Source organism: Amphiprion ocellaris, chromosome 13, assembly GCF_022539595.1.
Source record: "Amphiprion ocellaris isolate individual 3 ecotype Okinawa chromosome 13, ASM2253959v1, whole genome shotgun sequence".
In the NCBI taxonomy this organism is placed as follows: domain Eukaryota; kingdom Metazoa; phylum Chordata; class Actinopteri; family Pomacentridae; genus Amphiprion; species Amphiprion ocellaris.
Genome location: NC_072778.1, coordinates 30841514 through 30866819, shown reverse-complemented (window position 1 = coordinate 30866819; position 25306 = coordinate 30841514). Strand labels below are relative to the sequence as shown.

The 25306-nt window shown below is 39.3% G+C and overlaps 3 protein-coding genes across 6 annotated transcripts in view; 2 read left to right on the top strand and 1 right to left on the bottom strand.

Moving 5' to 3' along the window:
• nrg2b (neuregulin 2b) overlaps positions 1-10500 on the top strand; it is a 66654-nt gene extending 56154 nt beyond the window's left edge. For 2 of the 4 annotated variants that reach the window (XM_023268829.3, XM_023268828.3), the window contains 4 exons: positions 903-1030; positions 2905-3120; positions 4989-5172; positions 7230-10499. In XM_023268829.3, the coding sequence (XP_023124597.2) occupies positions 903-1030; positions 2905-3120; positions 4989-5172; positions 7230-7706 (1005 nt within the window). In that variant the 3' untranslated portion in view covers positions 7707-10499. Of the gene's footprint in view, positions 1-902; positions 1031-2904; positions 3121-4988; positions 5173-7229 lie in introns of all 4 variants that reach the window. The other 2 variants (XM_023268830.3, XM_035947516.2) reach the window with 2 other exon arrangements.
• Positions 10501-11935: 1435 nt separating this feature from the next.
• si:dkey-160o24.3 (N-acetyllactosaminide beta-1,3-N-acetylglucosaminyltransferase 2) lies at positions 11936-16785 on the top strand. The gene is made up of 2 exons (XM_023268848.3): positions 11936-12177; positions 12777-16785. Exon 2 carries the CDS (start codon positions 12781-12783, stop codon positions 14164-14166), a length of 1386 nt encoding a protein of 461 aa, XP_023124616.1. The 5' UTR covers positions 11936-12177; positions 12777-12780; the 3' UTR covers positions 14167-16785.
• Positions 16786-19704: 2919 nt separating this feature from the next.
• Positions 19705-23717, bottom strand: eif1ad (eukaryotic translation initiation factor 1A domain containing). The gene is made up of 5 exons (XM_023268846.3): positions 23546-23717; positions 23057-23175; positions 21786-21894; positions 20678-20786; positions 19705-20583 (listed from the first exon to the last, which is right to left on the bottom strand). Exons 2-5 carry the CDS (start codon positions 23141-23143, stop codon positions 20349-20351), a joined length of 540 nt encoding a protein of 179 aa, XP_023124614.1. The 5' UTR covers positions 23144-23175; positions 23546-23717; the 3' UTR covers positions 19705-20348.
• Positions 23718-25306: the final 1589 nt, after the last annotated feature.

The window sequence follows — 25306 nt, the reverse complement described above, 5'->3', positions numbered from 1 at the left end:
GGAATAAAGTCATTTGGAGGTCGTGCTGAGAAAGAAACCCAGAACAGTCACTGCAGACAGACTAAGGGGATGCTCTTCAAGCAGAGACAATAGTCAAGATTATTTTTCACCATATTTAGTTTTGTTTTTTTTAATCAGAGATTCTGGTTAAGTATGAAGTTGGTGCCAAAGACAGTGCAGTTGCCAAAGACACTTTTTGCATCTGTGATATTGTTTTAGTTTCCACAGCGCAATACAATATATCAATAGCAATTCATTTTCAAGCATCTATTAGCTAGCAATCAGATAAAAGTACATTTTTCCTCTCTGTCAAAGCCTACAGCATCTGCCCAAATAAAAACACACACATCAGTGCTTCTAATTAAATATAGCCATTCTATAAATAGTAATTTGGTGTCAAAATGCTCAGAATGTTCTCAGATATTCAATAGTGCTAAAGTAGGAACAGAAGAAGTAAAAAGACTGTAATAACTGGATGTTGGCTTCACCTGAGGAAGCGTCACATGAAGCCTCGGCTGGTTCGTGTCCTTCAGGGTTGGTGACTGAGTTTGTTCAGCTTTGGGACTTTGATTAAACTCCTGCAGTAAAGTTATTTCAGAGCAGTTCTGCCTCCACAGGAGTATCTGTGTAAATAAAACTGTGATCCGCTGACATCACAGGGAAATGTGGTGCCACGTAGCCGACAGATGTTAAAGAGAGGCCAGAAAACACCTACCATCCTGTTGGAGAGATAATAGGTATGAGTCAGCATAACAGCAACAGTGGAGACAAACAGCGAACTGGCAAAGAAGCATCCTTTTATGTTCAGATGGAGATTCACATTTATCTCTGTTTTGTATCTGTTGTCTGTATATCATATTTCTTGTGAAGTAAAACATTTTTTGTGGGGTTTTTTTGGGCAGTACATCTCTAAGAGCGTCCCCACGACAGAGTGCGTGATCAGCCACGGAGCTGAAGGTGCAGGCAACTATGCAGGCAGTCGGATGTCGACACGCTCCCACCACTCTACCACTGCCTCACATGCTTCCAGGTGAACCTGACACACACACGGACATCAGAATGTGCACGTAAATGGAACATAAGAAGTCCTACAGTCGCTATTTATCTATCTACGCACAAGATCTTGTAGGGAGAGAAATGTTTGTGTTGCTGCTGAATTCACCTTCACTGTATTGAGGATCCCAGAGAGTGTTTGATATCAGAACTACCTGTGTGGTTTGACATTAGAAGGTAGATAAAATACATTTTTTGCAGTAAGAGTGAACAAAAATAAAGGGTTACATGCACTGAAGTGAGGTAACCTGACTTACTGTCAGTGCATTGAATTCAACCGGTTTAGAAAATGTGATACAAGGTTACAGTAACTCCACAAGTATTAAGACAACAAGATAAGATACCCTTGTGTTTATGTGTTTACCCGCTTTTTTCTATTATTCTGCTTGTCCTGTTTTGTAATTTAATTTGTGCTTTTATTATTTATTTATATCCATTGGTATTTGTTGTATTGATTTATTTTGTAAATCTTCTCCAATGTTTAACCCTTTTCCTTTTACTTGTCTGGTCTTTTTTCTTTCTGTTCTGCCGGACAGACCTTCCTTTTTTTGGCCTGTCTGTACAGCACTTTGTAAACTCTGCTTTAAAAAGTTGCAATATAAATACAGTTATCAAAATGATGTTAACTGAGTGACAAAGTGTAGAATCACGCAGGAGATTTGCACTGTAAAGTCATGGCAGATTGATCAGTCACTTAAAAAAAAAAGATAACATTTTAAAGATGTTGTATGAAGTGTCACCACCAGCATTAACTTGATCATTGGAGAGCTGACCTCCAATTGTAGCAACAGCCACTGTGCATAACTGTAAAACTGAAAGATGGATGAACCAACTGTGACAGGTTTCCTGAAGTGTGGTTTTGACCCTCGGAGTGGTAGCCTGACTCCTCCTAACTCCAAGTTAATCCAAAAAGTAGCAAACAGGTGTCCTATCAGTGAAAACAATAAATTATGCATAATTTTATGCCGTAATGCAATTTAAACTGGTGACTTACATAAAGATTCACCCCCATACAGTTGTCATTAATGAAGAAATTTTCCATAGAGACCAAAACCGTTTGCTGTACCAGGCTGTAAATGTGTTTACTTCTGCTGTAAAGTTACACATTTTAACATGGAGGTCTATGGGGCTTGACTTACTTCAGCAGCCAGCCTCTAGTGGTCATTTGCAGTTCTGGCACTTTGCTATCAGCTCTATTTTCTGGAGGTTGCTGTTTGGACACACTGAGCACTACGACTAGTTATTTCTGTGGTAGTGACTGCTAAATCTGATACGTGCTAACCCCTATGAATCCAGCTAGCTTTAGTTTTAGCACATAACCCACGTAGCCAGGCTTTTGACCGCTACAGCAGGAGCTACATTAAGCAGTAACATTAGCCTCCTAGGCGATAGTTGATCATCAATGGGAACAACAGTTCTAACAGTTCAGCCACACAACAGAGTGATTTGATGAACTGTTTTCATCAACATCCACCTTTTCTCTCAATTCCAGTACCTCAACTTTGGGTATCTGCTGATGGAGTATCGATCAAAAAGCAGTGCTTTCTTTGTCCCAGTTTTAAAATCTGTGTCCTCACCTTGTGGAACTCAGTGGAATAGTTTTTATGTGTGAGGTGACATGAGGTCATGGGTTGCTTCAGGTCTATAAAACTGAGAGCCGATACAGATCCCACAGACCGAGTCAAACATCCTGTTAAAATTATCACTTGATGGTGCTTTATGCTGCTTTATTTGACAAAGACATGCCAACATTTGCTCTGATTTATTCCAGGTCAGCTTTCATTTCACCGTCAGCATCCTGCTGCCTCCTCAGTGCTGTCATAACGTTTATCTGTGACTCCTCACCTGCAGACACGAGGAGCAGACGTGGAGCATGGAGCGAACTGAGAGTATGAACTCAGACTGCCAGTCAGGTGGGCTCTCCAGCTCTGTGGGAACCAGTAAGTGCAGCAGCCCGGCATGCATGGCGAGGAGGGCCGCCCACTGGGGCTGTGCGGACGTATCCGGACCGGGGATGCAGTATGGGGACTCCTACGACTCTCTGAGAGACTCACCTCACAGCGACAGGTAGAGAAGTGGCAGCGGCCGTGATGCTGGTTTTGCTTTGTTGCGTTTTTGTCACACTTAGACCCCTTTTTACTCTCTGGCGACACCAAGTGGCAGCTAATTGTTGGGGCTTTTTGTAAAGAAGGACTACATTACCCAGATACCGTTGACTGAAATGTGAAATCAGTGTTTCCTGGGAGCTGAATGTGATGAAATCATCGTTTTTAAAGCAGAACGTTCACTGATTTTTTGCCTGGATTCTGTTTGTGAATGAATAATTTAGTTTTGACTCTGTTGTGGTTTCCTACATATCCAACAATGCCCTCTGACTTCCAGTATAAACATGCTTTACCTTTAGCAAGGACTGTATCACCTGGTGCATTACAGAAATACAGAAATTTGACATTTTTTGACATGAAATATCTTCTAAAAGAATGTGGTAAAATCCTGATTGTCAAACGTTTTATTTATAAAGTGATTTGTCTGTACAAGAACAAAAACACCTCCCTATCGTCCTTCTATTATTATTCCAAACACAACAATATGTGAAATGAATTTGTGTTTCCATATCTGTGCTGTCTGTTGTGGTATAACTGTTACCGTTACCTAAGCTGAACTCTGTGAGGTGCAGCAGTCAAACACGTCTTGTAGCTGCGAACGCACATGTGCAGTGATGTTATTTATATTCCTGTGACTGACTGAGTGGGTGTTCGAGGTGGCTCGGTGGCTAACGCTGCCATTTTTCATGACAACCAGGTCCTGAATGCAAACCTGAGCCAACCTGCTGCAGTGTTTTTGTTTGGAGTTTGCATATTTCTACCAGCATTCAAAAGACTTCTGGTCAGATGGGCTGGGAACCCTAAATTGGCTGCAGGTTTGAATACAATTGTTTTTCTATATGTGTCTCTGACCTCCTTCTCAAAACAATTATGGAGCTCCAACTTGGAAACTCATTAAAAAGTGAACATTAAGCTACAAGGGTAAAACAGTGAACGACAGAAGCTTTTCTGTGTCATTTCATATCAGTTCTACTTGGTATAATACTGGATTATTTTGAATGATGCCTCTTATACGCATCATTCGTCCTCCTCTGCATTGTTGCCGTCTGTACATCTGTGCTGTAACAAGACCAGTTTTTACAATTTTTAACCCCTTGATACCTATTGTCGCGAATTCGCATCATACCACTTTCATTCAGACTGCAGTGAGATAGCGTATCCATTACCCCAATGCCGGTTTGTGCAGATTCAATACGTACCTCAGAATCAAGCACTGGTTTCTGGTCGGAGTGGGACCTAAGTATTATAGATCTGTTATTATTATTATATATCTATGTATCTATGTTCTATGTGTAATAGATAAACTAATCTTCACTTATTTTAGCATCACCTGGAAAGCAAAAACACAAAAAAACATTTTTTTATTCAATTGTAAATAAATTTGGGTGTCAAGAGGTTAAATTTCTGAGCTCCAACTCGATCTGAATGCAGCATTCGCCCTGTGATTGACTGATGACCTGTGCAGGATTTAACCCTCCTTTTGCCCAGTGCATCCTGGGAAGGCTCCAGCCCCAAAGTGGTTGAGTAGTTTAGAAAACACAAGGACAGGAGGGATGATACCAACTACCAACTGCTTGAGAAAGTGTGTTTTCATCAGAGAAGTGCAGCACCATCTTTTGTCCCCAACTGACTTATTTAACCTTATCCAGAATTCAGTGTATTTTAAGGCAGGCTACTGAGCCTTAGTCCCAAAAATACCTGAAATACCTTTGAAATTTAAAAATGTAGTAAGAGTTGAATGTTTTTTTTCGTCTTTTTGGTGTTTTTTTGGTGTTTCGTTATGGTTGAGACACCGTGTGAATCACTTTTTCGTCCTCTTATTTCGTCCAGGTATGTGTCTGCGCTGACCACGCCGGCCCGCCTGTCTCCAGTGGAGTTCCACTACCCCCCGCTGCCACCCCAGGTACCCACCTTCCAGATCACCTCGCCCAACACAAGCCACGCTCTCTCCCTGCCCCCTGCTGCTGCCGCATACCACAGAGATGATGACCAGCCGCTGCTACGATGCCCTGATGTACGTAGACAGATGTAGGACGGATAGACCAATCACTGGCCCCATATTTGGCTCTTTTCCTATTATCAGTATCATCGATAAATTAAATGCAGCTGCCTCTCTCTGTTTAGATCGATAGCATTACATACAGTAGAACAGCAAGAATGATAATTTTGCACAACTGTAGTCACTCTGTAATCTCAGCATTGCCTTTCTATCAGAGAACCAATCTGCAAAAACTGAACAGGACACACAAGCCGTCGCCACAAAAATTAGAAATTAGCTGCTTTCACGGTGGCTAAGGCTACGCTAACAGCTAGCAGCCGAAATTAGGAGGCAGCGCAGATTAATGCTTTCAGATGTGGGCCTTAGTGGATAGTAAAAGTGGCAGTACAGGGAAGCTTTCCATTAACAATCATTGAAGTACTGTGATATTTTCAAAGCGTTGATTCTTTGGAAGCTTTTACACTGAACCGACTCAGACTTTGCTGCCATTTCTAAAACTGTAACACAAGTGCAGCTGACTAATGACTGCTGCCAAGAAACATGATGTCATATAGTGATACAGAAGAAAAACCATTTGTTTATAAAAACTGAAGCATTTTTCAGAAAATGTAAAAGCAATGCGTTAATTATAAAACACTGATGTCGCTGTTTGTGCCGACTAGCAGCTACACGTTTGTATATCTGGTTTAAACAGACAGTAGTTGTTGGTCAAATGAATTTTTCTTTGGATTTCTTTGAAAAATATATCATTTAACTATCCTTTAACCTAAAGTTCCTGTGTTGGCATCCTCCTTGCTGACGTTCCTCTTCTGGCCAGCATATATTCACTGTATACATTTTAGAATCAAGAATAGAATAGAATCAAACAGAATTCCTATATTGTCATTTTACAATGTACAACGATCTTAGCTCCTGTCAGTGCATGCAAAAACACAGAATGAGATGTGGAAATATAAAATATGAAAGTCTCGTAGAAAATCCTATGTACAACTGTAAGTATGAAAACAGAGGTGTAGCTTATTCTTAAGTGTATTAATTACTATTAAACACTTGTGGATATTACACATTGCATAACCTATGAAATGAATACTATGAAATAGTATCGAGTCATTCCAGAATTGAAGGACATTTTATGTTCTACCATCAAATTTCAAATAATCCATGCAGTTGTTGTGTAAATGTACTTGTCCTGAGACCAAATCTAAAAAAAACTAGGAGAAAAGAATGTTTGAGGATATTTTTAAAAATACCAAATAAGTCTGGAGTTCCCCCTAAAATGCCATTTTTCTCTTGCTCCGCCCCCCTGATGACCAAACTGAATCTCATAAAAAACAGTTCAAATGAAATTTAAATCTTCTTTTTTTGGTATTGTTTTTTTTCCATGATGTCTCTTGTAATTTTTTTAATCAACGTAATATTTAAAATAACAATTACTATACCTGTGTCCCACAACAACCCTGTTAGCATAACCTTTTTAGGTGGTAGAAGAAGAAGAAAACAGTGAATCGCATGAAACGCTGGAACTGACATCGTCAAACAGTTTTCCTAAAGAATGGGTGGAGCAAAGCTATGTCCTCTCTTATGTTTTTCACATTTTCATAACATTGTCAGCCTTGATTGAACATCTCACTCTACCTCATATTATCAGGATCAGACTAATTCTTTGGACTGTTTTCCATCAATCAGTTTGTCCTCTTGGTCAGCAGTAACAGCTAGCTAAATATCTAGCTTCTACTGCTGAGATAAAGCTAACATTAGCATGGACTAGCAGCCCTGTTACTGTGATTAGAGTAGGGTTCGCAAACAATAAATAAACATTGAATAGAAATGGTACCACTGATGTGTAAGCTGAGCCAATCAAGCCTTTGGTAGTTTATTACCTATTATCGATGAATATGGAGCAGAAAATGTAAAAGAGAAGGTCTGTTTTTCCAAAATTTTGAAGCCCAAATGTCCTCCATTTCTGGAATGACCCTAATGAATCAAAGTAGTACAAAAACAAAGTTGCATACAAGGTGTATGTATGTAACATGTGTTGTTGTGATGTGGGTTCTCTCTGTTTCTTGTTTTAGGATGGAAGTTTATACCGGCAGCCTCGACGTCCGCGGCGACCCTACCTGACGGAGAGCACAGGAAGCCTACCGTCCAGCCCCTACCACCTCCCTGACGAAGAGGCCTACGAGACGACGCAGGAGTACGCCTCTTCCCGAGAACCCATCCGGAGCCGGCGCCGCCCGCGACGCAACCGCCTCAACGGACACGTGTCCCAGCGCTCGACGGGCCTCCGGGACTACAGCTCTCAGAGCTTCAGCCAGTCAGAGGAGGAGGAAGAGGAGGAGGAGGAAGAGGACGCTCACGGGGAGAGCACGCCTTTCCTTAGTATGCAGAACATGAACATGGACCCGCCGCTGTCCGTCCCGGGTTTCCGTTCGTCATCCGGCGCCGACACACGGACTCACCGCGGGCTGAGTCGGCCGGGGACGCGCAGCAACGGGCAGAGTCGCGGCTCGCAGTCGCAGCGCTCGAAGGCCGACAACATGCCCCTTTAAGACTGAACCGACGCCCACCCATACACCCCCGACACGCCCACCCTACACCTCACACACTCCCCTTCCTCCTAAACACAACCAGTGGACTAGAGACCGCACCTAGGAGAAATATTTTTATTTTGTATAACAGACAGATATTCTAAACAAATGAAATATTTATTTTCATTTCAGCAAAAATTGTCTACTAGCTAACAGCAAAGACTTTTTTTATAATGGGGGGGATATTTATATGTAAAGTTTTTTGATTTACAGCATTATGAGAGATGAAAAAATAAGAGAAATTACGTGCCAATTTTTTCACAAGTTAGATAAATAGAATAATATTGTGGTGCCTTTTGCTGTATGCTGAAGTCGGAGGTCCCATTGAGTTTTTGTAGCCTTTCTTATAAAGACTCCTCGTTTTTATAGAGACCAACCCTCTTCCTTCCTTTTGCTTTGTTTTTTTTCTCTGATTTGGGATCTTCCTCTTTTTGAACTGTGATCTGATTATGTCATCATGCAATATTGATTCCTCCTGTGTAAAAGGTGTCTGTTTACATGAGTATGATCCACGCGATGCGCTCGTTTCACAGGGACGTTTAGTCGACCGGATGTGTAGGGTAGTTTTCTCGGACGAACACACGTCAGCCATTTATGTCCTCGTTCGCTGCCTGTCAGTCATTTTGTTGTTATTTCTGTGAAAATAAGAGTGTTAGAGGGAGCCGTTGAGGGAAAGTGACTCCAGATTCCTGTGTAGGTGTTCAGGGTGCTGCCATGACATATAGGTGGTGGTTGCAGTGTGTGTGTGTGTGCGTGTGTGTGTGCGTGTGTGTGCGCGCCTGTATAGAGTCCTCATGAAGCCTCATTCGTTTGGCGCCTCTGTTCACCTTGGAGGTCTCTCGTTTGACTGACACGCTCGTCTCACCAATCCTCACGCTGCCAGAAGCTCCATTGCACTGTAAGAACCTCCCTCCGTGAGCAGTCATTGGCCAGGGAGCTGCCGATCCAAACCGAAACCTAACCAATCCAGTTGTAATCCAGCCTGACTCTGGCCTCCCGTGGACTGCCCAGCCCGCCCGTTTCCTATGCCAGCAGCTTAGAGCCGCACTGTGTCTCAGGACTTCCCCATCACATCACAGCCAAAAGACTCAAAGCAGAGAGAGCTCGTCATCTCAGTCACAGTTCAGTCCGCAGGCCAGATCCACGTCCCGTCGCCCTCCTTCGTTCTCCATCCGTCGGGATTTCTTGCGTTGACTTGTCGCCACGATTAAAGGGGAGTGCTGGTGAAAACCTTTGGAACCAGAAGGGAGATTCGGTTGCTTTTTTTTTTTATTTTTTAACTTCTGAAGGTTGTGTGTGTGTGTAAGTGAGCATGTGTGTGATTCACGACGAAGGAACGGTGACCACATGCTCTGATGCAGGGGCGTACCTAGGAAATCTGCCCCTACTCCCGCCCACCTCACCCCCGAGAGGAGGATATCGCTCTGGGTTCCCCCCTTTTTCTTTTCTTGTTTTTTTTCTACAAATATAATCCTACTGGAAACTCTCCTCCCGCAGGCTAGAAAACCGTCACCACGTCTCACCACACTAGCGATGGCACTGCTCTGATGGGGAAACAAACAATGCAGGTCACTGCGTGCGGGTTCACACTGCTAGAGAGTTTTTATTTAAGCTCACAGCCACACGGTGGCATATGATAATCCTGATTACTGCATCCTTGATTTGCATTCCTATACCTTTTATTGATTGAACTTCTTTTTTGCTGAATGATCTGTTACGTGTCTGTCTCTTTCCACCTCGCATCACCCCTCACCTTCACGTCTTCCTCCACCCTCCTACTGACCTTCAGAAGCAACTAGCGGATGAATTTAAGCCCCACATCTCCAAGACGAGTGTACCGAACAGCACACTTACCAGTAGGCCGATCATGTCCAGAAACTTCTTCCACTTCAGATATATACTAGAGACCCTTTAGAGACCCCACTTCAAGCTCAACTGTGTTAGATACGAATATGTGTCCCTGTAAGAGTTAATTTAGTTGGGTTTTTTTGTTGGTTTTTCACACAGGCGATGCATGGATCACAGATATAGAAAGTATCTTAAAAATGTCAACAAACCCCCCTCAGATTTTGGGGAATCATACTAGAAATATATAAAAATATTATTTGGGTTCATGGCCCTGAGGTCTGGCTAGTTTTGTCTTTACTATCACTGTAATCAATCTGGGATTTGCAATGTGGAAATACTGCAAGTGAGGATAGTGTGCTTCTAGAGCTAGTTGAATTGTTAACAAACCCACCCTCTTCCTCCTCACCCTACACACACACACACACACACACACACACACACACAGACACAGACAGAACACACTTACACGGACACACAGCCCTTTCCATGTTTGTTTGTCAAGCAGTTTGTCTTTTTTACCTCCCAACTCTCCTCCTTCTTCCCCCTTCTCTCTTTCAAACCTCTCTCTCTCTCTGTCCTCCCCCAAACCTCCCCTCCTCTCTCACTCCGCTCAAAAAAAATAAAAGATTCCCCCCTGCATGTCCTAGTGGTACTGGTAGTTGGGTGCATGGAAAAAGCAGCAAGCAAATCGTTTTTCCACTCGGTGAAATAAAAAATAAAAATGTGTCTTCATTTTAACATTCAGCAATAAATCCCCCTTTCTCTTCATGTCCATCATTCTTGGAATATGCTAGAAGATTTTTTGCAAGTTTTATCAAAAACATACTACTTGTAAAAGAAGAAAAACTCCAAAAACCACCCCTTCATATGAAAAATAAAACTTTATTCCTACCATTTTGAAACGGTCCTGTCATCTTTGTAACATAAAAAAGTTTTTTACTCGGTATCGGTGCATTTATATGGGTTTTTAAAAAGATGAAAGAGAAACAAGAATTGTGAAAATGGGTGAGTCACACCTGCAAATAAGAACACTATGGTGCAGCATTTACTTTCACCTGTATCAAACGGAATTATGTTGTGTTAGATACTGAAATATCAGCAGAATCTTGTGTGTATCTCCTACAAATTAGCGAAATCATGTTCTTTATTGTGGTTCTGATAAGGTTATGGCTGCATATCATTTAGGTTTAAGGTGGTGCTACAGTGTTTGCTGCTTCACTGTTGTACCTCACTGGGCCTCTCTAAGGAGGCAAAGCTCACATATTAGCAACTAAAGATCAAAATATCTGCTGGTACACTGTTAAAATTTGCTTAAATTATATCGATATTTTATATTTTTTGTACCACACAGCCACTGCAGCTCCACCAGTGTCTGCTGTAGAGAAAAATTAGCATTAAAATGCACCAGTTTTCCCATCAACAAACTCACACGTGGTTTCCTTGTCACCAGAAACGTTGCATCACAAAAGTTTCAGGATTCCAGACACTCCCCCAACACACATGTGTCTTTGCAATTCTTGTTTGACCTGATGGGTGCATGCCTTCGGGGTGATGAGGCTCAGTGAAGACAATACTTTGTGTCCCGATCAGCAGGTAATTCAGTTTCTGTGTCTGAATGCTGCAGATGTTAAGTCGCACCTGCCACTGCTGTTTGCACACGTTTTTCTCGGCTGTCACTGGGTTAGCGTACCCAGTTTTCCATTTTGGTATTTAGTTTGTTATTTCACATGATTTAAAAAGGTAGACGTTCCCAAACTCTTTAACTATCAAAATAAAATAACGGTGTCACAGACATTACAAACACGCCTGTTTAAACACGTGGAACAACAACACCAAAGCTTCACAACCCTACTGATGTCATCTCCCTACAGAAATTGCAGAACTGAGTAAACATAGAGTATGTAGGAGCAGAGAACACAGGCTTTTTATCTAACAAACAAGAACACTGATAGATAAAATCTGGTATTTGTAATTGTTTTTGATTTCTGGAACTGATCTCATGTCTATGGCTGTCATAATATCAGATTTTTATTAATACTTTATATATGAATAACAATATTATAATATCTATAGAAACTTGGGAAAAATAAAATAATGGTATGAGTCAAATCCATCTTTCACTCTGCTACCATAACTCTACTGTATGTTGTTTCTGTGTTGGAGTGAGATTAAATAGTTACTGGTCCTACATTTTATTTTGTTTTAGTATTAGCATTTGTATATTATTAACATACTATAGGAGCCAGTGAAACAAAGCAGTTCCCGCTGTCACTCATCACATTACATTGCATTTCTGTTTGCTCTGTCGGTGGGTGTATCCTGGTGCACAAACCTGACAGTCGCTGCTCAGTCAGTGTTCAGGATCCACAGCAGCCTCACCCGTCAGCAGATCACACTTTGGCTGAGTTTAGGCTGCAGAAAAGAACCTTTGTTGACTCTCTGGATTACATCCTTAGTCCTGGTTACAGAGGGACTTTTTCTTGATATTCTACTGAAGCAAACAGTGGAGCCGTCAGATTAGCAGAAGGACCCACCAGCCAACAGATGAGCTTTCAGTGAACAAGGGAGCCTTCGTTTAAAACAGGTGAGCAAAGAAAACCGCTTACAGAGATGATCTAATCTTGTCAAATAACTGTAGGCATTTCTTCATTCATCTCCTGAAACTTTTTTCATCATTTTAAACAAACATGAGAACTCATTGCTGATGTTATGAACAGTAATTGACAAAAGTATCTTATTACCAGTTCCAGTTAGTAGCTGTCCTACAGATTTGAATCATATCACACAATCTTTCTAAGCAGGCGGAGTGTGCCCGAGGCGTCACAGAATCCTAGATTTAGTCCTGATAGTGAATGTAATTTAATTTATCAGGGAAAAACAATGGTAATTGAGCACTAATAATGGCATTATAAAAGAGCAAACTTTGTCTGTTAATGAGAATCGTGTTTTAAAATTCCACAGCAGGTATTTCATGCACATGTTTGAGGGACTGGTTTGTCTACTATTAAGCGTTGCCTCATTCTTCCTCCATGTCTTCCTCTATCTTGTCTTTCTCCCTTTTATCTCAGGACTCCTCCTGACTTGTACATTTAATGTCTGTTCTGTACTTTGATACTCAAAAACAGCTACTTCCAACAGATTTAAGATTTGTCCAAACTAACACACTGTTTGTGAATTTTGCAGTTGAATGGGGCAGTTTACCTGTCGCTGGCGTAACGTGTTCATCTGTGTGTGCACACCATGTCTCCTCATGCTGCTGCTGTTCTTCTACGCTGGGATTGTGCTGTGCATGAGGATGACTGGTGTAAAAGCACCATGGACCCCAGAAAATCCTCAGTTTGTGGCCCCGGGAACTTTAAAAAATAAGGGTTTCGCCCCACTTGCTCGAGTTTTCTGGAGGAACGACCTTCACAAAGAAGCCTTTTGGAACCAGCTCCAGCTGCCTGTCGACCGCCATTTCAACCCCATCCTGCACCCCAATGCGACCAAGAGAGGATTAAGAAACAGCAGGTTTGAATCCATGGTAAGACGGAGCTTCTCTGAAGCTAAAAAACAGGAAGACATGAGGCAAACCTTTCACAATCTTCCACATCACATTCAGAGGTTTGTGAACCACATGCTAAGGAGGAGCTACCCAATCATCCTCCAACCGGACAGACAATGTGGAGCACAGGGACAGAATGAGAAAAAACCTCCACTGCTTCTGTTTGCAATCAAGACAGCAGAGTTAAACTTTAAGAACCGCCAGGCCATTCGACAGAGCTGGGGGAAGGCAGGATGGGTGGCAGGACAGAAGAGAAACAGCAGCGTTGGAGAAGAAGTTGGAGGTTACGTCCGGAGGGTGTTCCTGCTCGGCAAAGAAAACCCAAATGATTTCGGTGTGAATATATCAGAGTTACTGAAGATGGAGAGTAAACGCTATGGAGACATTCTGCAGTGGGACTTTGAAGACACATTTTTTAACCTCACCTTGAAGGATGTGCTCTTCTGGAGGTGGTTCTCACACTTGCACTGTCGGTCTGTTTTCGTCTTTAAGGGAGATGACGACATCTTTGTCAACACCCCAAGACTGATAACTTACCTCTGGGACCAACTAGAGACTCTACAAGCAAACAAGACCTTAAAAGACTTCATGGTTGGAGAAGTCATAGAAGCAGCCACACCCGACCGAGCTGACAAATCCAAGTACTTCATCCCAGAGAGTTTCTACAGTGGTTCCTATCCGAGGTATCCAGGCGGAGGAGGAGTTGTATACTCAGGTCTGCTGGCCCAGCGCCTGAACCTCATGTCCAGAAGAGTTCACCTTTACCCCATTGATGATGTATATGTCGGGATGTGCATGACCCGGCTGAATGCCTTCCCTGTCCACCACCCTGCCTTCCTCACATTTGACTTTCCTGGAAAGGAAGAGAAACAGCCATGTTCCTACCACAAAATCCTGCTGGTCCACAAACGAAGCCCCGAGCAGATAGTTAGACTGTGGGCTGACCTGAAACAGACACAGACACAATGTAAGGACGTACCTCTGAGGGTTGATGTTAAGATAAAGGACAAAAATCTACCAAACCCGTAAGACTCTTACAGGTCATTTATGGCAAGTTTTGTTTATTGAAGTGTTGCTAACCTACAGTCTGAACTTTCTGTCAGAGTTATGATGGTGACAACTGGTATTTATTGACTTCTGGCGTCTGTATGCAGTAGTTGTATTTATATTTACCAAATAATGTGAAAAGTTGTGATCTATCAGCAACAATATGTGAAGGTCCAGTGTGTAGAGTTTAGCAGCGTTTAGCAGTGAGGTTGCAGATTGCAGCCAACCGAATACCCCTTGTCTGAGACTTCCCTTTTCATTTGTGTAGAAGAGACTACAGTCTGCTAAAAACGTTTTTTAAAAAACATGAAAGGCCATCTCTAGCAGTAGTAGGTGGTTTGTCTGTTCCATAGTCTGTATATAGAAGATGGGCGTATGCACCGAGACACCACCTATTGATCCATGGACCACAGTGCTGAAATCTCAAGTTTGGAATTTTGCCGTTGCCATCTCATTTAGATTTTGTTTAAACCAGACTTGAAGTGTGAAGTGTGGTTTTAGCTGAGAACTCATATGGTAGCAACTTTCAATCACAAGGTAGCCCTGCTCTAAAACATGCCCTAGTTTATCATCTGTTTCACTATAAACAGTTGCATGAAATACAAAATTAACACCATGCTGTGTTGAAAGAAGCTAGAAACGCGGAATTGAGGCCATGAAGTCAAGGGGAAAATGTTTAGTGATGTAACAAGTCAAGTGAGAAGTTGGACTATTTTTCTATTCATTTATATGCAATCTGACTTCTTTCTACAACCAGAGGAGTCGCCCCCTGCTGGCTCTTAAGAAGAATGCAGGTTTAAGGCACTTAGCTTCACTTTTCAGACCTGAGGGCTGTACTATGAAGCAAGTTAGACATACCCGGCCTTTCTTTGTGTAAGGCTCATTAAAAACTAAAGCCTCAGTCAGAGTTAACAGGTGTCATGAAGGGGGTTATCAGCTTTGTCTGGTAGCTCAGGCTTTCGGCCTCAAACTCTGTGTGCGATCACATAAAAATAGGCGTTTAATGTGTCATGTGACGCTTCTTCCACACAAAATGAACTGATCGTGTGCAGCTTCTTCCATCCACATGTTATTTAGACGGTAAAAAGTAAAAAGTGCTGCTATTGCAAATGATGCAAGACAGGAATGCTGGTAAAAACACGTTACTTTAATTATTTTACCATCAATCCAGCTGCTTATTTCTACCAGACAGCTGCGATTTAGAGCTGTTAAACTATAAACTTCAGATATTCAAACATGATATTGTTCTGAAGTGCATTTAGGTCTGACACTGTCCCATAGTGCAGGATATAACTGTTATTTTTGGCCAAATAAAAGTGAAATTAATGCTACTGATTGAATATTCTTTGTAATAAATACTAAAAAACTAATCAAATATCTAATCAGTGTTCTACGAGCTGCAGTACCAGGAAAGTAAATGGACTTCACAGCAAATCAGGATCAAACATGTAAACATGTTTATACGATTTCTGCATCACCAGCTAGATACATGTGGGGTTCCCATGGCAACGCGATGCATACAGTATGTGATACTGTAACTACACGGTTTCATTCAGTGGTTTTAGTAACGTACAGCTCAAGATGTTTACAGATAAAATATATCTCAGCTGATAATCTGCACCGCTCATAAATAATCAGCAGGAAATGCTTTGGTTAAAGAGAGAATCTTTGTCAGCTGATTTAAATAAACCTAAACTCTGAACATAGCCTGCTCCAAACCAGGTTAGCTCCACAGCATCAGTTACCATGGAGATCTAGCCAGATAAAAAGAGACCACTGAAATCTGTGACGTCTGGCTCAACATACCTGCTAACCCACTAATGTAGCTCCATAGTACCGCCCTCTGGAGGCTTCATTTATCTTTTATATCCAGTCAATGGTCCATCTGGGTAACCATAGAAACATGGCAGCGTAACATTCCTAAAAAGATTCTTTTGTTCAGGGGATTATACACTAAAGAAAACACATTTATGAATATTATAGTCCATTTCTGCAAAAAAGGCCCCAAAATCCTACACAGTGGACCTTTAATAATAATGTGCAGGATTACATGAGTTTCTGCTACAGACATACAGACATCGCACGACTATTTTTAAATTTTTGTATTACCGTAAGATCTTTGACTTTCGTTTAAAATGCGTTTTTTTCTACCTTTCTAGCAGTTTTTGAGATTGTTTGTTTTTTATTAAAAACATCTGTAGAGGCCTGAGACTCTCCTCCATTACAGTGACAATGTCTGTCCCTGAACCTAAAGTCAATGAATACATACAATTGTATTATCATGAAATTACCTGGTTTTTTTTATACATGAAGTTCACTGCAACGTATCCTCTAATTTATCTACATCTAGGACTGAAAAAAATTAAAGATTGGAAGGAGGATTTTTTTTTTTAATCTAACACTGCATAATGCAACAGAAAACTGTGATGTGAAGTACATGTACAAGTACAGTATTCTCACCCTTGTATATACTGTAAATATTATTACTATTGTTCTATTATTATTTTATTCTTATCACTACGTCCACTGTTACATAAGCTGCTGTAACAATGTAAATTTCCCCTGGAGTGGGGAGAAATAAAGAACTTTATCTTTATCTTATCTTATCTTATCTTATCTTATTATGTTGCTAAAAGTAAATCTTGAGCGGCAGAAATGCAACAAAGGAACTAACTCTGCATTAAACAACAATGTGTAACCATTAATGTATTACAAATACACAAAGCAGCTGCAGCCATGAAACAGAGTGTGTTGCTTAAAGTTGGTTCGATTTTTTATGAATTATATTTAAGTTTTTTATTTGTAAGAAGCATTTTTCATATCTCGTATAACCCTCCTGTTGTCCTCATTTATGAGCACCAAAAAATATAGTTTCCTTGTCTGAAAAAAATCCAAAAATTCAGCAAAAAATTTCTGAAAATTTTCAAAACCTTTAGGGAGAAATTTCAACAATTCCATAAAAATTCTCCTTACAAGTTATTTTAAAAAAATCCCCCAAATGTGGCAAGAAAATTCTTGTAAATATTTTCAAAAATGAGTAAAAATCTTCCAAAAAATCCTAAAAATATCTAAAGTGATTACATATATATCAGTAAAACTTCTAATATTTTCTTTAGGAACATTGACATACAAATCAACCAAAATCCAGTGAATTTCGCTGGATTTTCGTTGCTTTTTAGGTCAATGCTCTTAAGAAACATTTTTAACATTTCTTTTTCCCACCAAAAAATGTTCAAAAATTTCCCAAAAATGTTCAAAATGTGGACATCAGAAGTTTCACTGTGAAAATATTTTTTTTCTCCACATTTTCAAACTTTAAAACGGGTCAATTTTGACCCGCTGGATGACATGAGGGTTAAAAAGTGTCTTTGATGACTAATGTCTAGCTAACGTTCCCTTGTTTTCTAGAAACTGAGTTCAAATCTGCTTTCTTCTTTGTATCCTGTTATGCAAAACTTACAGATTTACAATTAACAAAGACAACCAGCCTTTATCTAAATGTGAGAAAAAATGCAGAGGAAGTTAATCCAGCAGTGTACAGTCATGTACCAAGGGTGGAGTTTGTGTTTTGTTTGTACGTGTAACAGGGAAGGGTTTTCCCGTCAGCAGATGCCAAAAAAACCCAAAAAAACAAACACCATTTCCTTGATGTCTATTTAATTCGACAAGACAACTTAACTGATGACACGAGCCTCTAGTTTGTGTCAACTTCATGCATTTTAAGTTCAGATTTCCCTTATTCAGAGTGTTTTATACACAGTATTAAACTACATCAACTGTTATTTTGTAAGATTAATTTCCATCTTCATCAGACTTGTATTATTTGGCAGTTTTATTATTGTTAAATATTACAAATACAAGAATTTGGGAAATATAAGTAATTTATTTCTAATTACACTACCAGTAAAAAGTTTGGACACACCTTCTCATTCAATTCTTTTTATTAACTTGTATTATTTTCTATATTGTAGATTAATACTGAAGATTAACACTTTTTTGTTTACAACATAATTCCATGTTTTCTTTTATAGTTTTGATGTCTTCAGTATTAATCTACAATGTAGAAATTAAATAAAAAGCACTGAATGAGGAGTGTCCAAATTTCTGACTGACAGTGTATATATTTAATTAAGTATCCATGATTCCATAAAATCATTTAAGTTGAAACACTGTTTTAATTACTAAGTTACTTCACAGAATTATCAGCCTCCTAAACACACAAAACTTGAGCAGTGTCTTGTCTTTTAAATTATGTCGTCTAACTACCAAGTTTCCTGTCACATGCTGGTGAGAAATGCCAGTAGAAGGTTCTTGTAGAACTGGTTCCACTACAGGAGGAATATTCTTCATGGTTGTGAGATCTTGTGAGCTTATCTCTTGGGAATCTATGTTGTAACAAGGAAAATATGTTTGTTTTCATACCAATACTTGTTTTAAGTCTGCAAAACTGTGTGGGAGACATGGAAAAGAGGATCCTGAAGCTGCTGAATGTTGGCGGCATTATTTTGGTGTCATTTGGGCAAAAATTCCACACGAACCTTCCAGCATGTTGTAATTCAAGTGGTCTGAAAGGAAGCTACACTTCTCTGCTTCCCCTTGGCTCTGTTTTCAGGCTTTAGAAAATCTAATACAGAAACAAAACAGAAATTGAAATTTAAAGTTGAAATATAACTTACCAAAAAATTTGATAAGGTCAAAAAATGTTAAAACTCAAACTAAGATTTTTTACGTTGCTATATACATTGTATCTGCCACTCCTGGGGTAAAAGCTGAAAATTAGGGAAATCTGCTGGATGGATCCTCATCCTTTACTAAAAAGCTCTGAAACATCCTTAACTCAGCCAGAACATAAAGGCTTAAAGTAACAAGAACAACAAACGAATGAAAAGTGATCAAAAATCAATCCAAAGATAATGCAGGAAGTCAATACTTGCAACCAAACATTGCAATACATGACATTATAGTGCAGATATGCAATATAGAATATATTCTATCAGGAATATACTATATATCAATAAAAAAGTTGACATAAATATATATATAATCGAATGTGATTTGCTAATATTAAAAATTTCCATGAATAAGTGAACTCTGAGACACGCTGTCGTTTTATCATGTCATTTCTATTGTAATGAAAATACAAGAACATTATATTTGTAAACTAGAGATTCCAGACTTTTATATGATGTATAACATGTTGTGATTGCCATGAGTGAAATGGCTACAATAGCTATGTCAATTTTCAGGTAAAAAGGAACTGAAAAAATTGTGGAAAATGTTGCATTTCTGGGTAAAGTAAAAATAGCATAAAAAAGTACAGGAAATGAGGTATTTCATTGTTACCACTCAAAGTCTCATTTAGGACATCATAGAGGTAAAAAAATCAAGTGGCATTTTGTTGTAGGGGTGGGGGGGGTGCATGGTAGGCCATCTGGGCTCCCAGACTATAAATCACTTGACCATCTTTGCTTCTGCTCTCTGTCTAATACACCTTTAAATTAAAAGTGATGAGTCAAACAATTCATTTGTTCCAAAACTTTAATCGAACCTAAATCTGTAACTTGGCAGGAAATGTCAATAAAACAGCAGCCATGGTGACAATATAACTAACAGAAAGTCAGCTGAAACTGGAACTTTAAGGCAGGATCTTTGGAATCATCAAAGCCTTCATTTGAAAATCAGAACAATCTGGATGACTCAGTGACAGAATGAAGCAGTGAATGAATGCTGCTGCCTTATGATAAACGTCACTAAAATGCGTTTTTGGGGGAGTTTGTAACTGATTTATTTTGTATTATGGAGGATAAATAAATGTTGTGTGCATCCTGGTTGTATAATATTCTGGTAAACGTACTGCTGTTTGTATATGAGGATAAGTTTGTGAGAAGTTGTCACAATGAAAACTGAAGCCAGCAGGAATGTATCCAGTGTGGATTGTTGACAAATTTCAGCTCCATTTTCACATTCCAGATTAAATTTTACAAGCAGGAATGACTAAGTCGGTTGAACGAGCTCGGCCATTGAAGGCCTCCGACAAGCCGTCGAGCTGCAGAAGAAGCTGCAGCATGAGGATCTTTTCAAATCACCATCTTGTCAGTCCGTGATGAGCAGAGCCACTGATCTTCATAAATCTAAATCGTCCGTTCTCATGCTCAGTGCTGCAGCTATGAACCATTTCCTGTCCTGTTCTCCTCGTCCTCTTCCTCACTGTCCTCCTCCTCCTCCTCGCTCTCGCTGTACTCGTAGTTACAGCGGTTGGTGTTTACAAAGAGGTCACTCTCGTCGTCTTCAGAGTCGCTGACCTCGTCCTCCTCGTCTTTCTCCTCCATCTCTTCCTCCTTCTCCTGCTGTTTGTTTGACTTGTCCTGTGCTGACTGGTCCTCCATGAAGCCCTCCGGCCTGGACAGAAAAAACGTAACACACTCAGTTACACTGGACAGAATGACGCTCATTAGGATTTCTCGATGGTGCGTTTCCTCGTGTTTCGACCTACCAGAGCTGCTGCTTCTGCAAGTATTGAATGTGATCTTTGTAGAGAATAACGCTGATCTCTGCCTTCACCTTCTCTCCTTCCTCTATAGGATCCACAATCACATAGTCGCCTGAGAATCACAAGACGGAATAAAAATGTAAACCAGAATGCAAAGGTCATTGTAACAAAGAGAGGTTTGAGTGAGGACTGACCAGTATGAATCGCGTTACTGACTTGTTCTGGTTTCCTATGTTAGTTTTATATTAATGTCTATTCTCCAGGGTTCCTTCACATTTTTCATGTCATAATTCCAAACGTTGTCAGATTCAAATTTCCAGAATTCTGTGTGGATTTTTTTTAACCACATTTGACATTAAACATAAATAGTTGGATGTTTAATATTTATAAGATTGTTTTAACAGCGATTATTACATTCTGACTACCTGAGATATTACGTTTACAAATCATTAGCAGAAATCTTTTGTTGTAGTTGGTGTCGTTCATGGCAAAACATTTTATTCAAGCTGCAATGCTAAAAGACAAGCAGCAACGTATGATGTCCCTTAATCTGCTAAATATAAGAATATCATATTACTGCTGTCCCATATTTTTTAGTCTCCTTTATGAATAAGATTGAGTAGGAGTTGGAGAAAATCAAATAGTTGAATTTTCAGTAAGGATGTCCGATATTGGCTTTTTTGCCAATAACCAATATGCCGATATTGTGCAACTCTCAATTTTCCAATTCCGATATCAACCGATACCGATATATGTGGGCTATTTAACAAATTTTAGGTAACATCACATATCTCCTGTCGAGGAATTAACACATCACGCCTAATTTTATTATGATGCCCCATTGGATGCATTCTCAAATGCAACAAGGATTTCCAAAGGTCAACATTGTCTGTGCAAAATAAGAAAACTACTTCAACTTAAGTTATGGAAAAAACTGTCTCAAACAACAGTGCACACTCTCTCTCCCTCCCTCCCTCCAGTCTGATAAATGCCGGTGAAATCCAGGCATTATGCCACAAGAACTAAAGTGGAATTTCATCAGCCATCTTTCAGTTTGTGTGTCATTGGAATATAATGAAATCTTAAATGTAAATCAGACTCCATCAGGTACCTCTTTTGATCCAGATGTTCTTGCGGAACTTGGTGGGCATGCTCACCAGGAAGGTGTCGCCCTGAGCTGTGACAGTTTCATGGAGGTTGTTGCCACGACTACCAGTTACCTGTTAAAGAGCAAAGATAAAGAATGACGGTGGAGTTAGAGAAATGTCTTGTGGTTTACTGAAATGTGTGTTTTGTCTCAGATTGTTAAAAAAAGTATCAAAAATAATAATTTAATTTACAAAGGTCAACAACATGATTTGACAAAGCAAACGCAGAATAAACAAAAGCCAGACACTAAGGACAAATAAAGAGGAAATTAGGATAAAACTGAAATGACAAGACAAAAGATGCAAAAATACAATCTTAATAATTACATTTAAAATAATAAACACAATGAAAAGCTTACCAAGCAATAAAAATACATCTAATAAAAGCAAGTCTATAAAACTGGGTTTAAGAAGTGATTTAAATTAAGTAAGTGATTCTGTGATCTTATTTACTTATTAGAGAGATTAAACCTAAAGTTGTCACATATTACAGGAAAAAGTCCTTGTTATTTTTATTTTTCAAATTATGGGATAATCCTCCACATGGTTCTCATGTTAACAGTAAAGAAAAGTTTGTATATAAATATTTTAATTTTTAAAACAGGTTTATTTTGTCTGGGCATTACATCATCTTTCCTAGAGTGACCATATTTTGATGACTAAAAACCAGGACACTCGGCAATGAGATACTCAAAGTTTACTCAAAGATGTCTTATAATTTCAGTACATTTAAAGTATGTCTCCTCTGTATGCATAGAATTGTTCTTTTACCAAATACTATCTACAACCAAAGACACAAGTACAGTCAGGCTTCTCAGAGGTTACTGTTTTATTATGACAAGTTTCAAAAATAACGAATGAAATAATGATAGAAATAATGTCTCTTCTGCATTAGAAAAAAAAACTGTTATATTAGCAATCCAACTTAAACAAAAATAGCTCTCACAAACTTACAAAAAATAACGAAAAATATCTGTGTCTTTAGTTTTAGTTTAATTTAGTAGGACATTGAAAGAAATGAAAATCAGGATATTTTCTTCACTTAATAAAAAACAACCAGAACAGGACATGAAAACAGGGCGTCTGGTCACCCTAGTCTCACCTCAAAACCACTTCTATTTATATCCTCAGACCTGTAAGATTACTTCAGTAATAATTATGAAGAAAAGGCCTGAAATGAAAACTAACTCTACCTAATGGTCAGAGGTTTGACCCTAGAGTTCACAAAGTTTACCTTCACAATCTGCTGGTTTTCTGTGGGTGTGACAAAGTCTCCAAGAACCTCCTTCACAACGTGTTTGCGTTTGGTGGCCTGAGACATTATAAACGGTGGACTGCAGCTTCTTCCGCCAGCTGAGAAAGAGGACAGAGGTGAGTCAAAGTGTCGGTAAACTGCACTTCATGTAAAGGTTTGCTGCAGTGAGTTAAACATACACTTAAGAGTTAAATCACCCAGCAAGAGTCAACAGTGACAAGTTAGCTTAACTTGACAACTAGCTAAACTCACCTGAGTTAGTTAGCCGTTAGTGACTTTTACCAAAACTTACGGCTGTGTTAGTAATTCTAATGACATTATCAATTCACATTCCCTCACTGCTGACTTATCTTCAAACATCAGGAAGTAATTGCATTCTGAAATTAACATTAGCATGACTAATAAGTTAGCCGAATAAGCTACCACTAGCTATGCTAGCTGAACCACGTTAGCAGGTTTTATTACTACCTTGAAAGAAAGAGGAGAGAAAGTTTTCGTATTTCTGAAGCAGAATATGTGTTTGAACAGCAGCGAGAAGTCACGGTGGAAAAAAACAACTGAAACTCGCTGAAATAGTTTCTGTCACTGAAAGTAGAACCACATGCGTTCGTGTTTTCTGAAAACACTCAGGATCAAAGGTTAGCATAACACTGCCGGTGTCAGAGGGGCTCGTTTTCAACATAAAGGCTAATATAAATTTAGATTTCATTTATTGGCTAAAAGGCCTTCTAGTAATTGCTTAAAATTTCATATACAGAACACTGAATTAGAGTTTACATTTTTAACTTCAGAATTTATGCCTTATGACGGTATAAAGCATGTGTAAAATACTATTAAGTCTAAAATCTTCTGCCAGACATGTCTAGTACTTCCGTGGCGGTCCCTTTGCATTGTGGGAAAAGCAGTTCTTGCTCAATCTGCGCAGCATTCAAGATCACTAAGGACGGCAGAAGAATTGCATTTTTTTTTTTAAAAAAAGGTATAAAAAATCCAGGTTTGAGGCACTCAAGGTGGGTTTGAAAAATAAAAGGCCTTTATTTTAAGGTGGGCAGAGACATTAACAAACACACAAACAAATAACGGTTTGAACTGCATAATAATAGTTACAATCACCACAGGTGTGCAACACATCTTATTTTGTGTCTCTGCCCTCTAGAGGCATCACACTACCAGTACAACACATTGTTTACTGATCCAAGGCCTCGCAGGCTGCTCCTAGTCAAGGATGGTGAAGATAAAGGAGAATAAAACCTACAATAAAACACACATTTAGATTATTCATTAGGATAAAATCACAAATGCAGATGTAGAATCAATATGTAGTATCTTAATGAAGAAACTGGGCTGAGTGCACTTAAGTGATATGTGAAAGAAAAAAAAAAACAAACATTGGCCCTAATAAGTGACCCGGGTAATGACTATAAGAAGCCCAAAAGTTAAAATGTGTAATCAGAAAACGGCTATCATATGTATTATTTAAATTTCTGGTGCAATATTTTAATTACGTGTACAATATCTCACTTTTATGTGCAATATCTCGTACTCACATGTCTGATATTACTTTATTACTTCAGTATCATTGCCAGCATTACTTCTTACTTTCTATTCTATTCTAGTCTTATTTTATCTTTTGTATTTTATTTTCAGTAATATATTATCCCTATATCCTCTTGCTTTTCTACAAGGCACAGCATTTCCTAATGCTATTTCCTTCAGGATAAGTAAAGTTTTATCTTATTTTATCTTATTCCTCTCTTTGTTGATTTGATTTTACCACTACTCCTAGCATCTAATCAAAGCTTCAGCACCTGAAACTCTTAGGGCTGAATCTTCCATGTAGTGTTTGACTATAGTTCTAATTCTCAGGACAGATATCATATCTCTGTTTGGCCAGTCTGTCCTAAGTGTCCTTTCAGTTAGCCCCACATAGAAACAGCCACAAATACATTCAAGTCAGGACATAACATGGGTGGTATTACAGTTTCTGAGACTGATGATAAGATGTGTTTTGGTCCTAAAAACATCTCTGAAAGTGTCACTTTTCGCCACATTCTTACAGTAATTACAATTATGAAACATTGCCCTTTGCATTATGCATTCAGTCTGGAAAGCAGGAAGGTGATTTCTGGCTCTTTTACTTTTCAAACCCACCTGAAATACATGAACCAAGATTTTTCATAGCAGTTTTTTTCATTATTATTATTATTGTCATTTTTCTTCCCTCGTTGA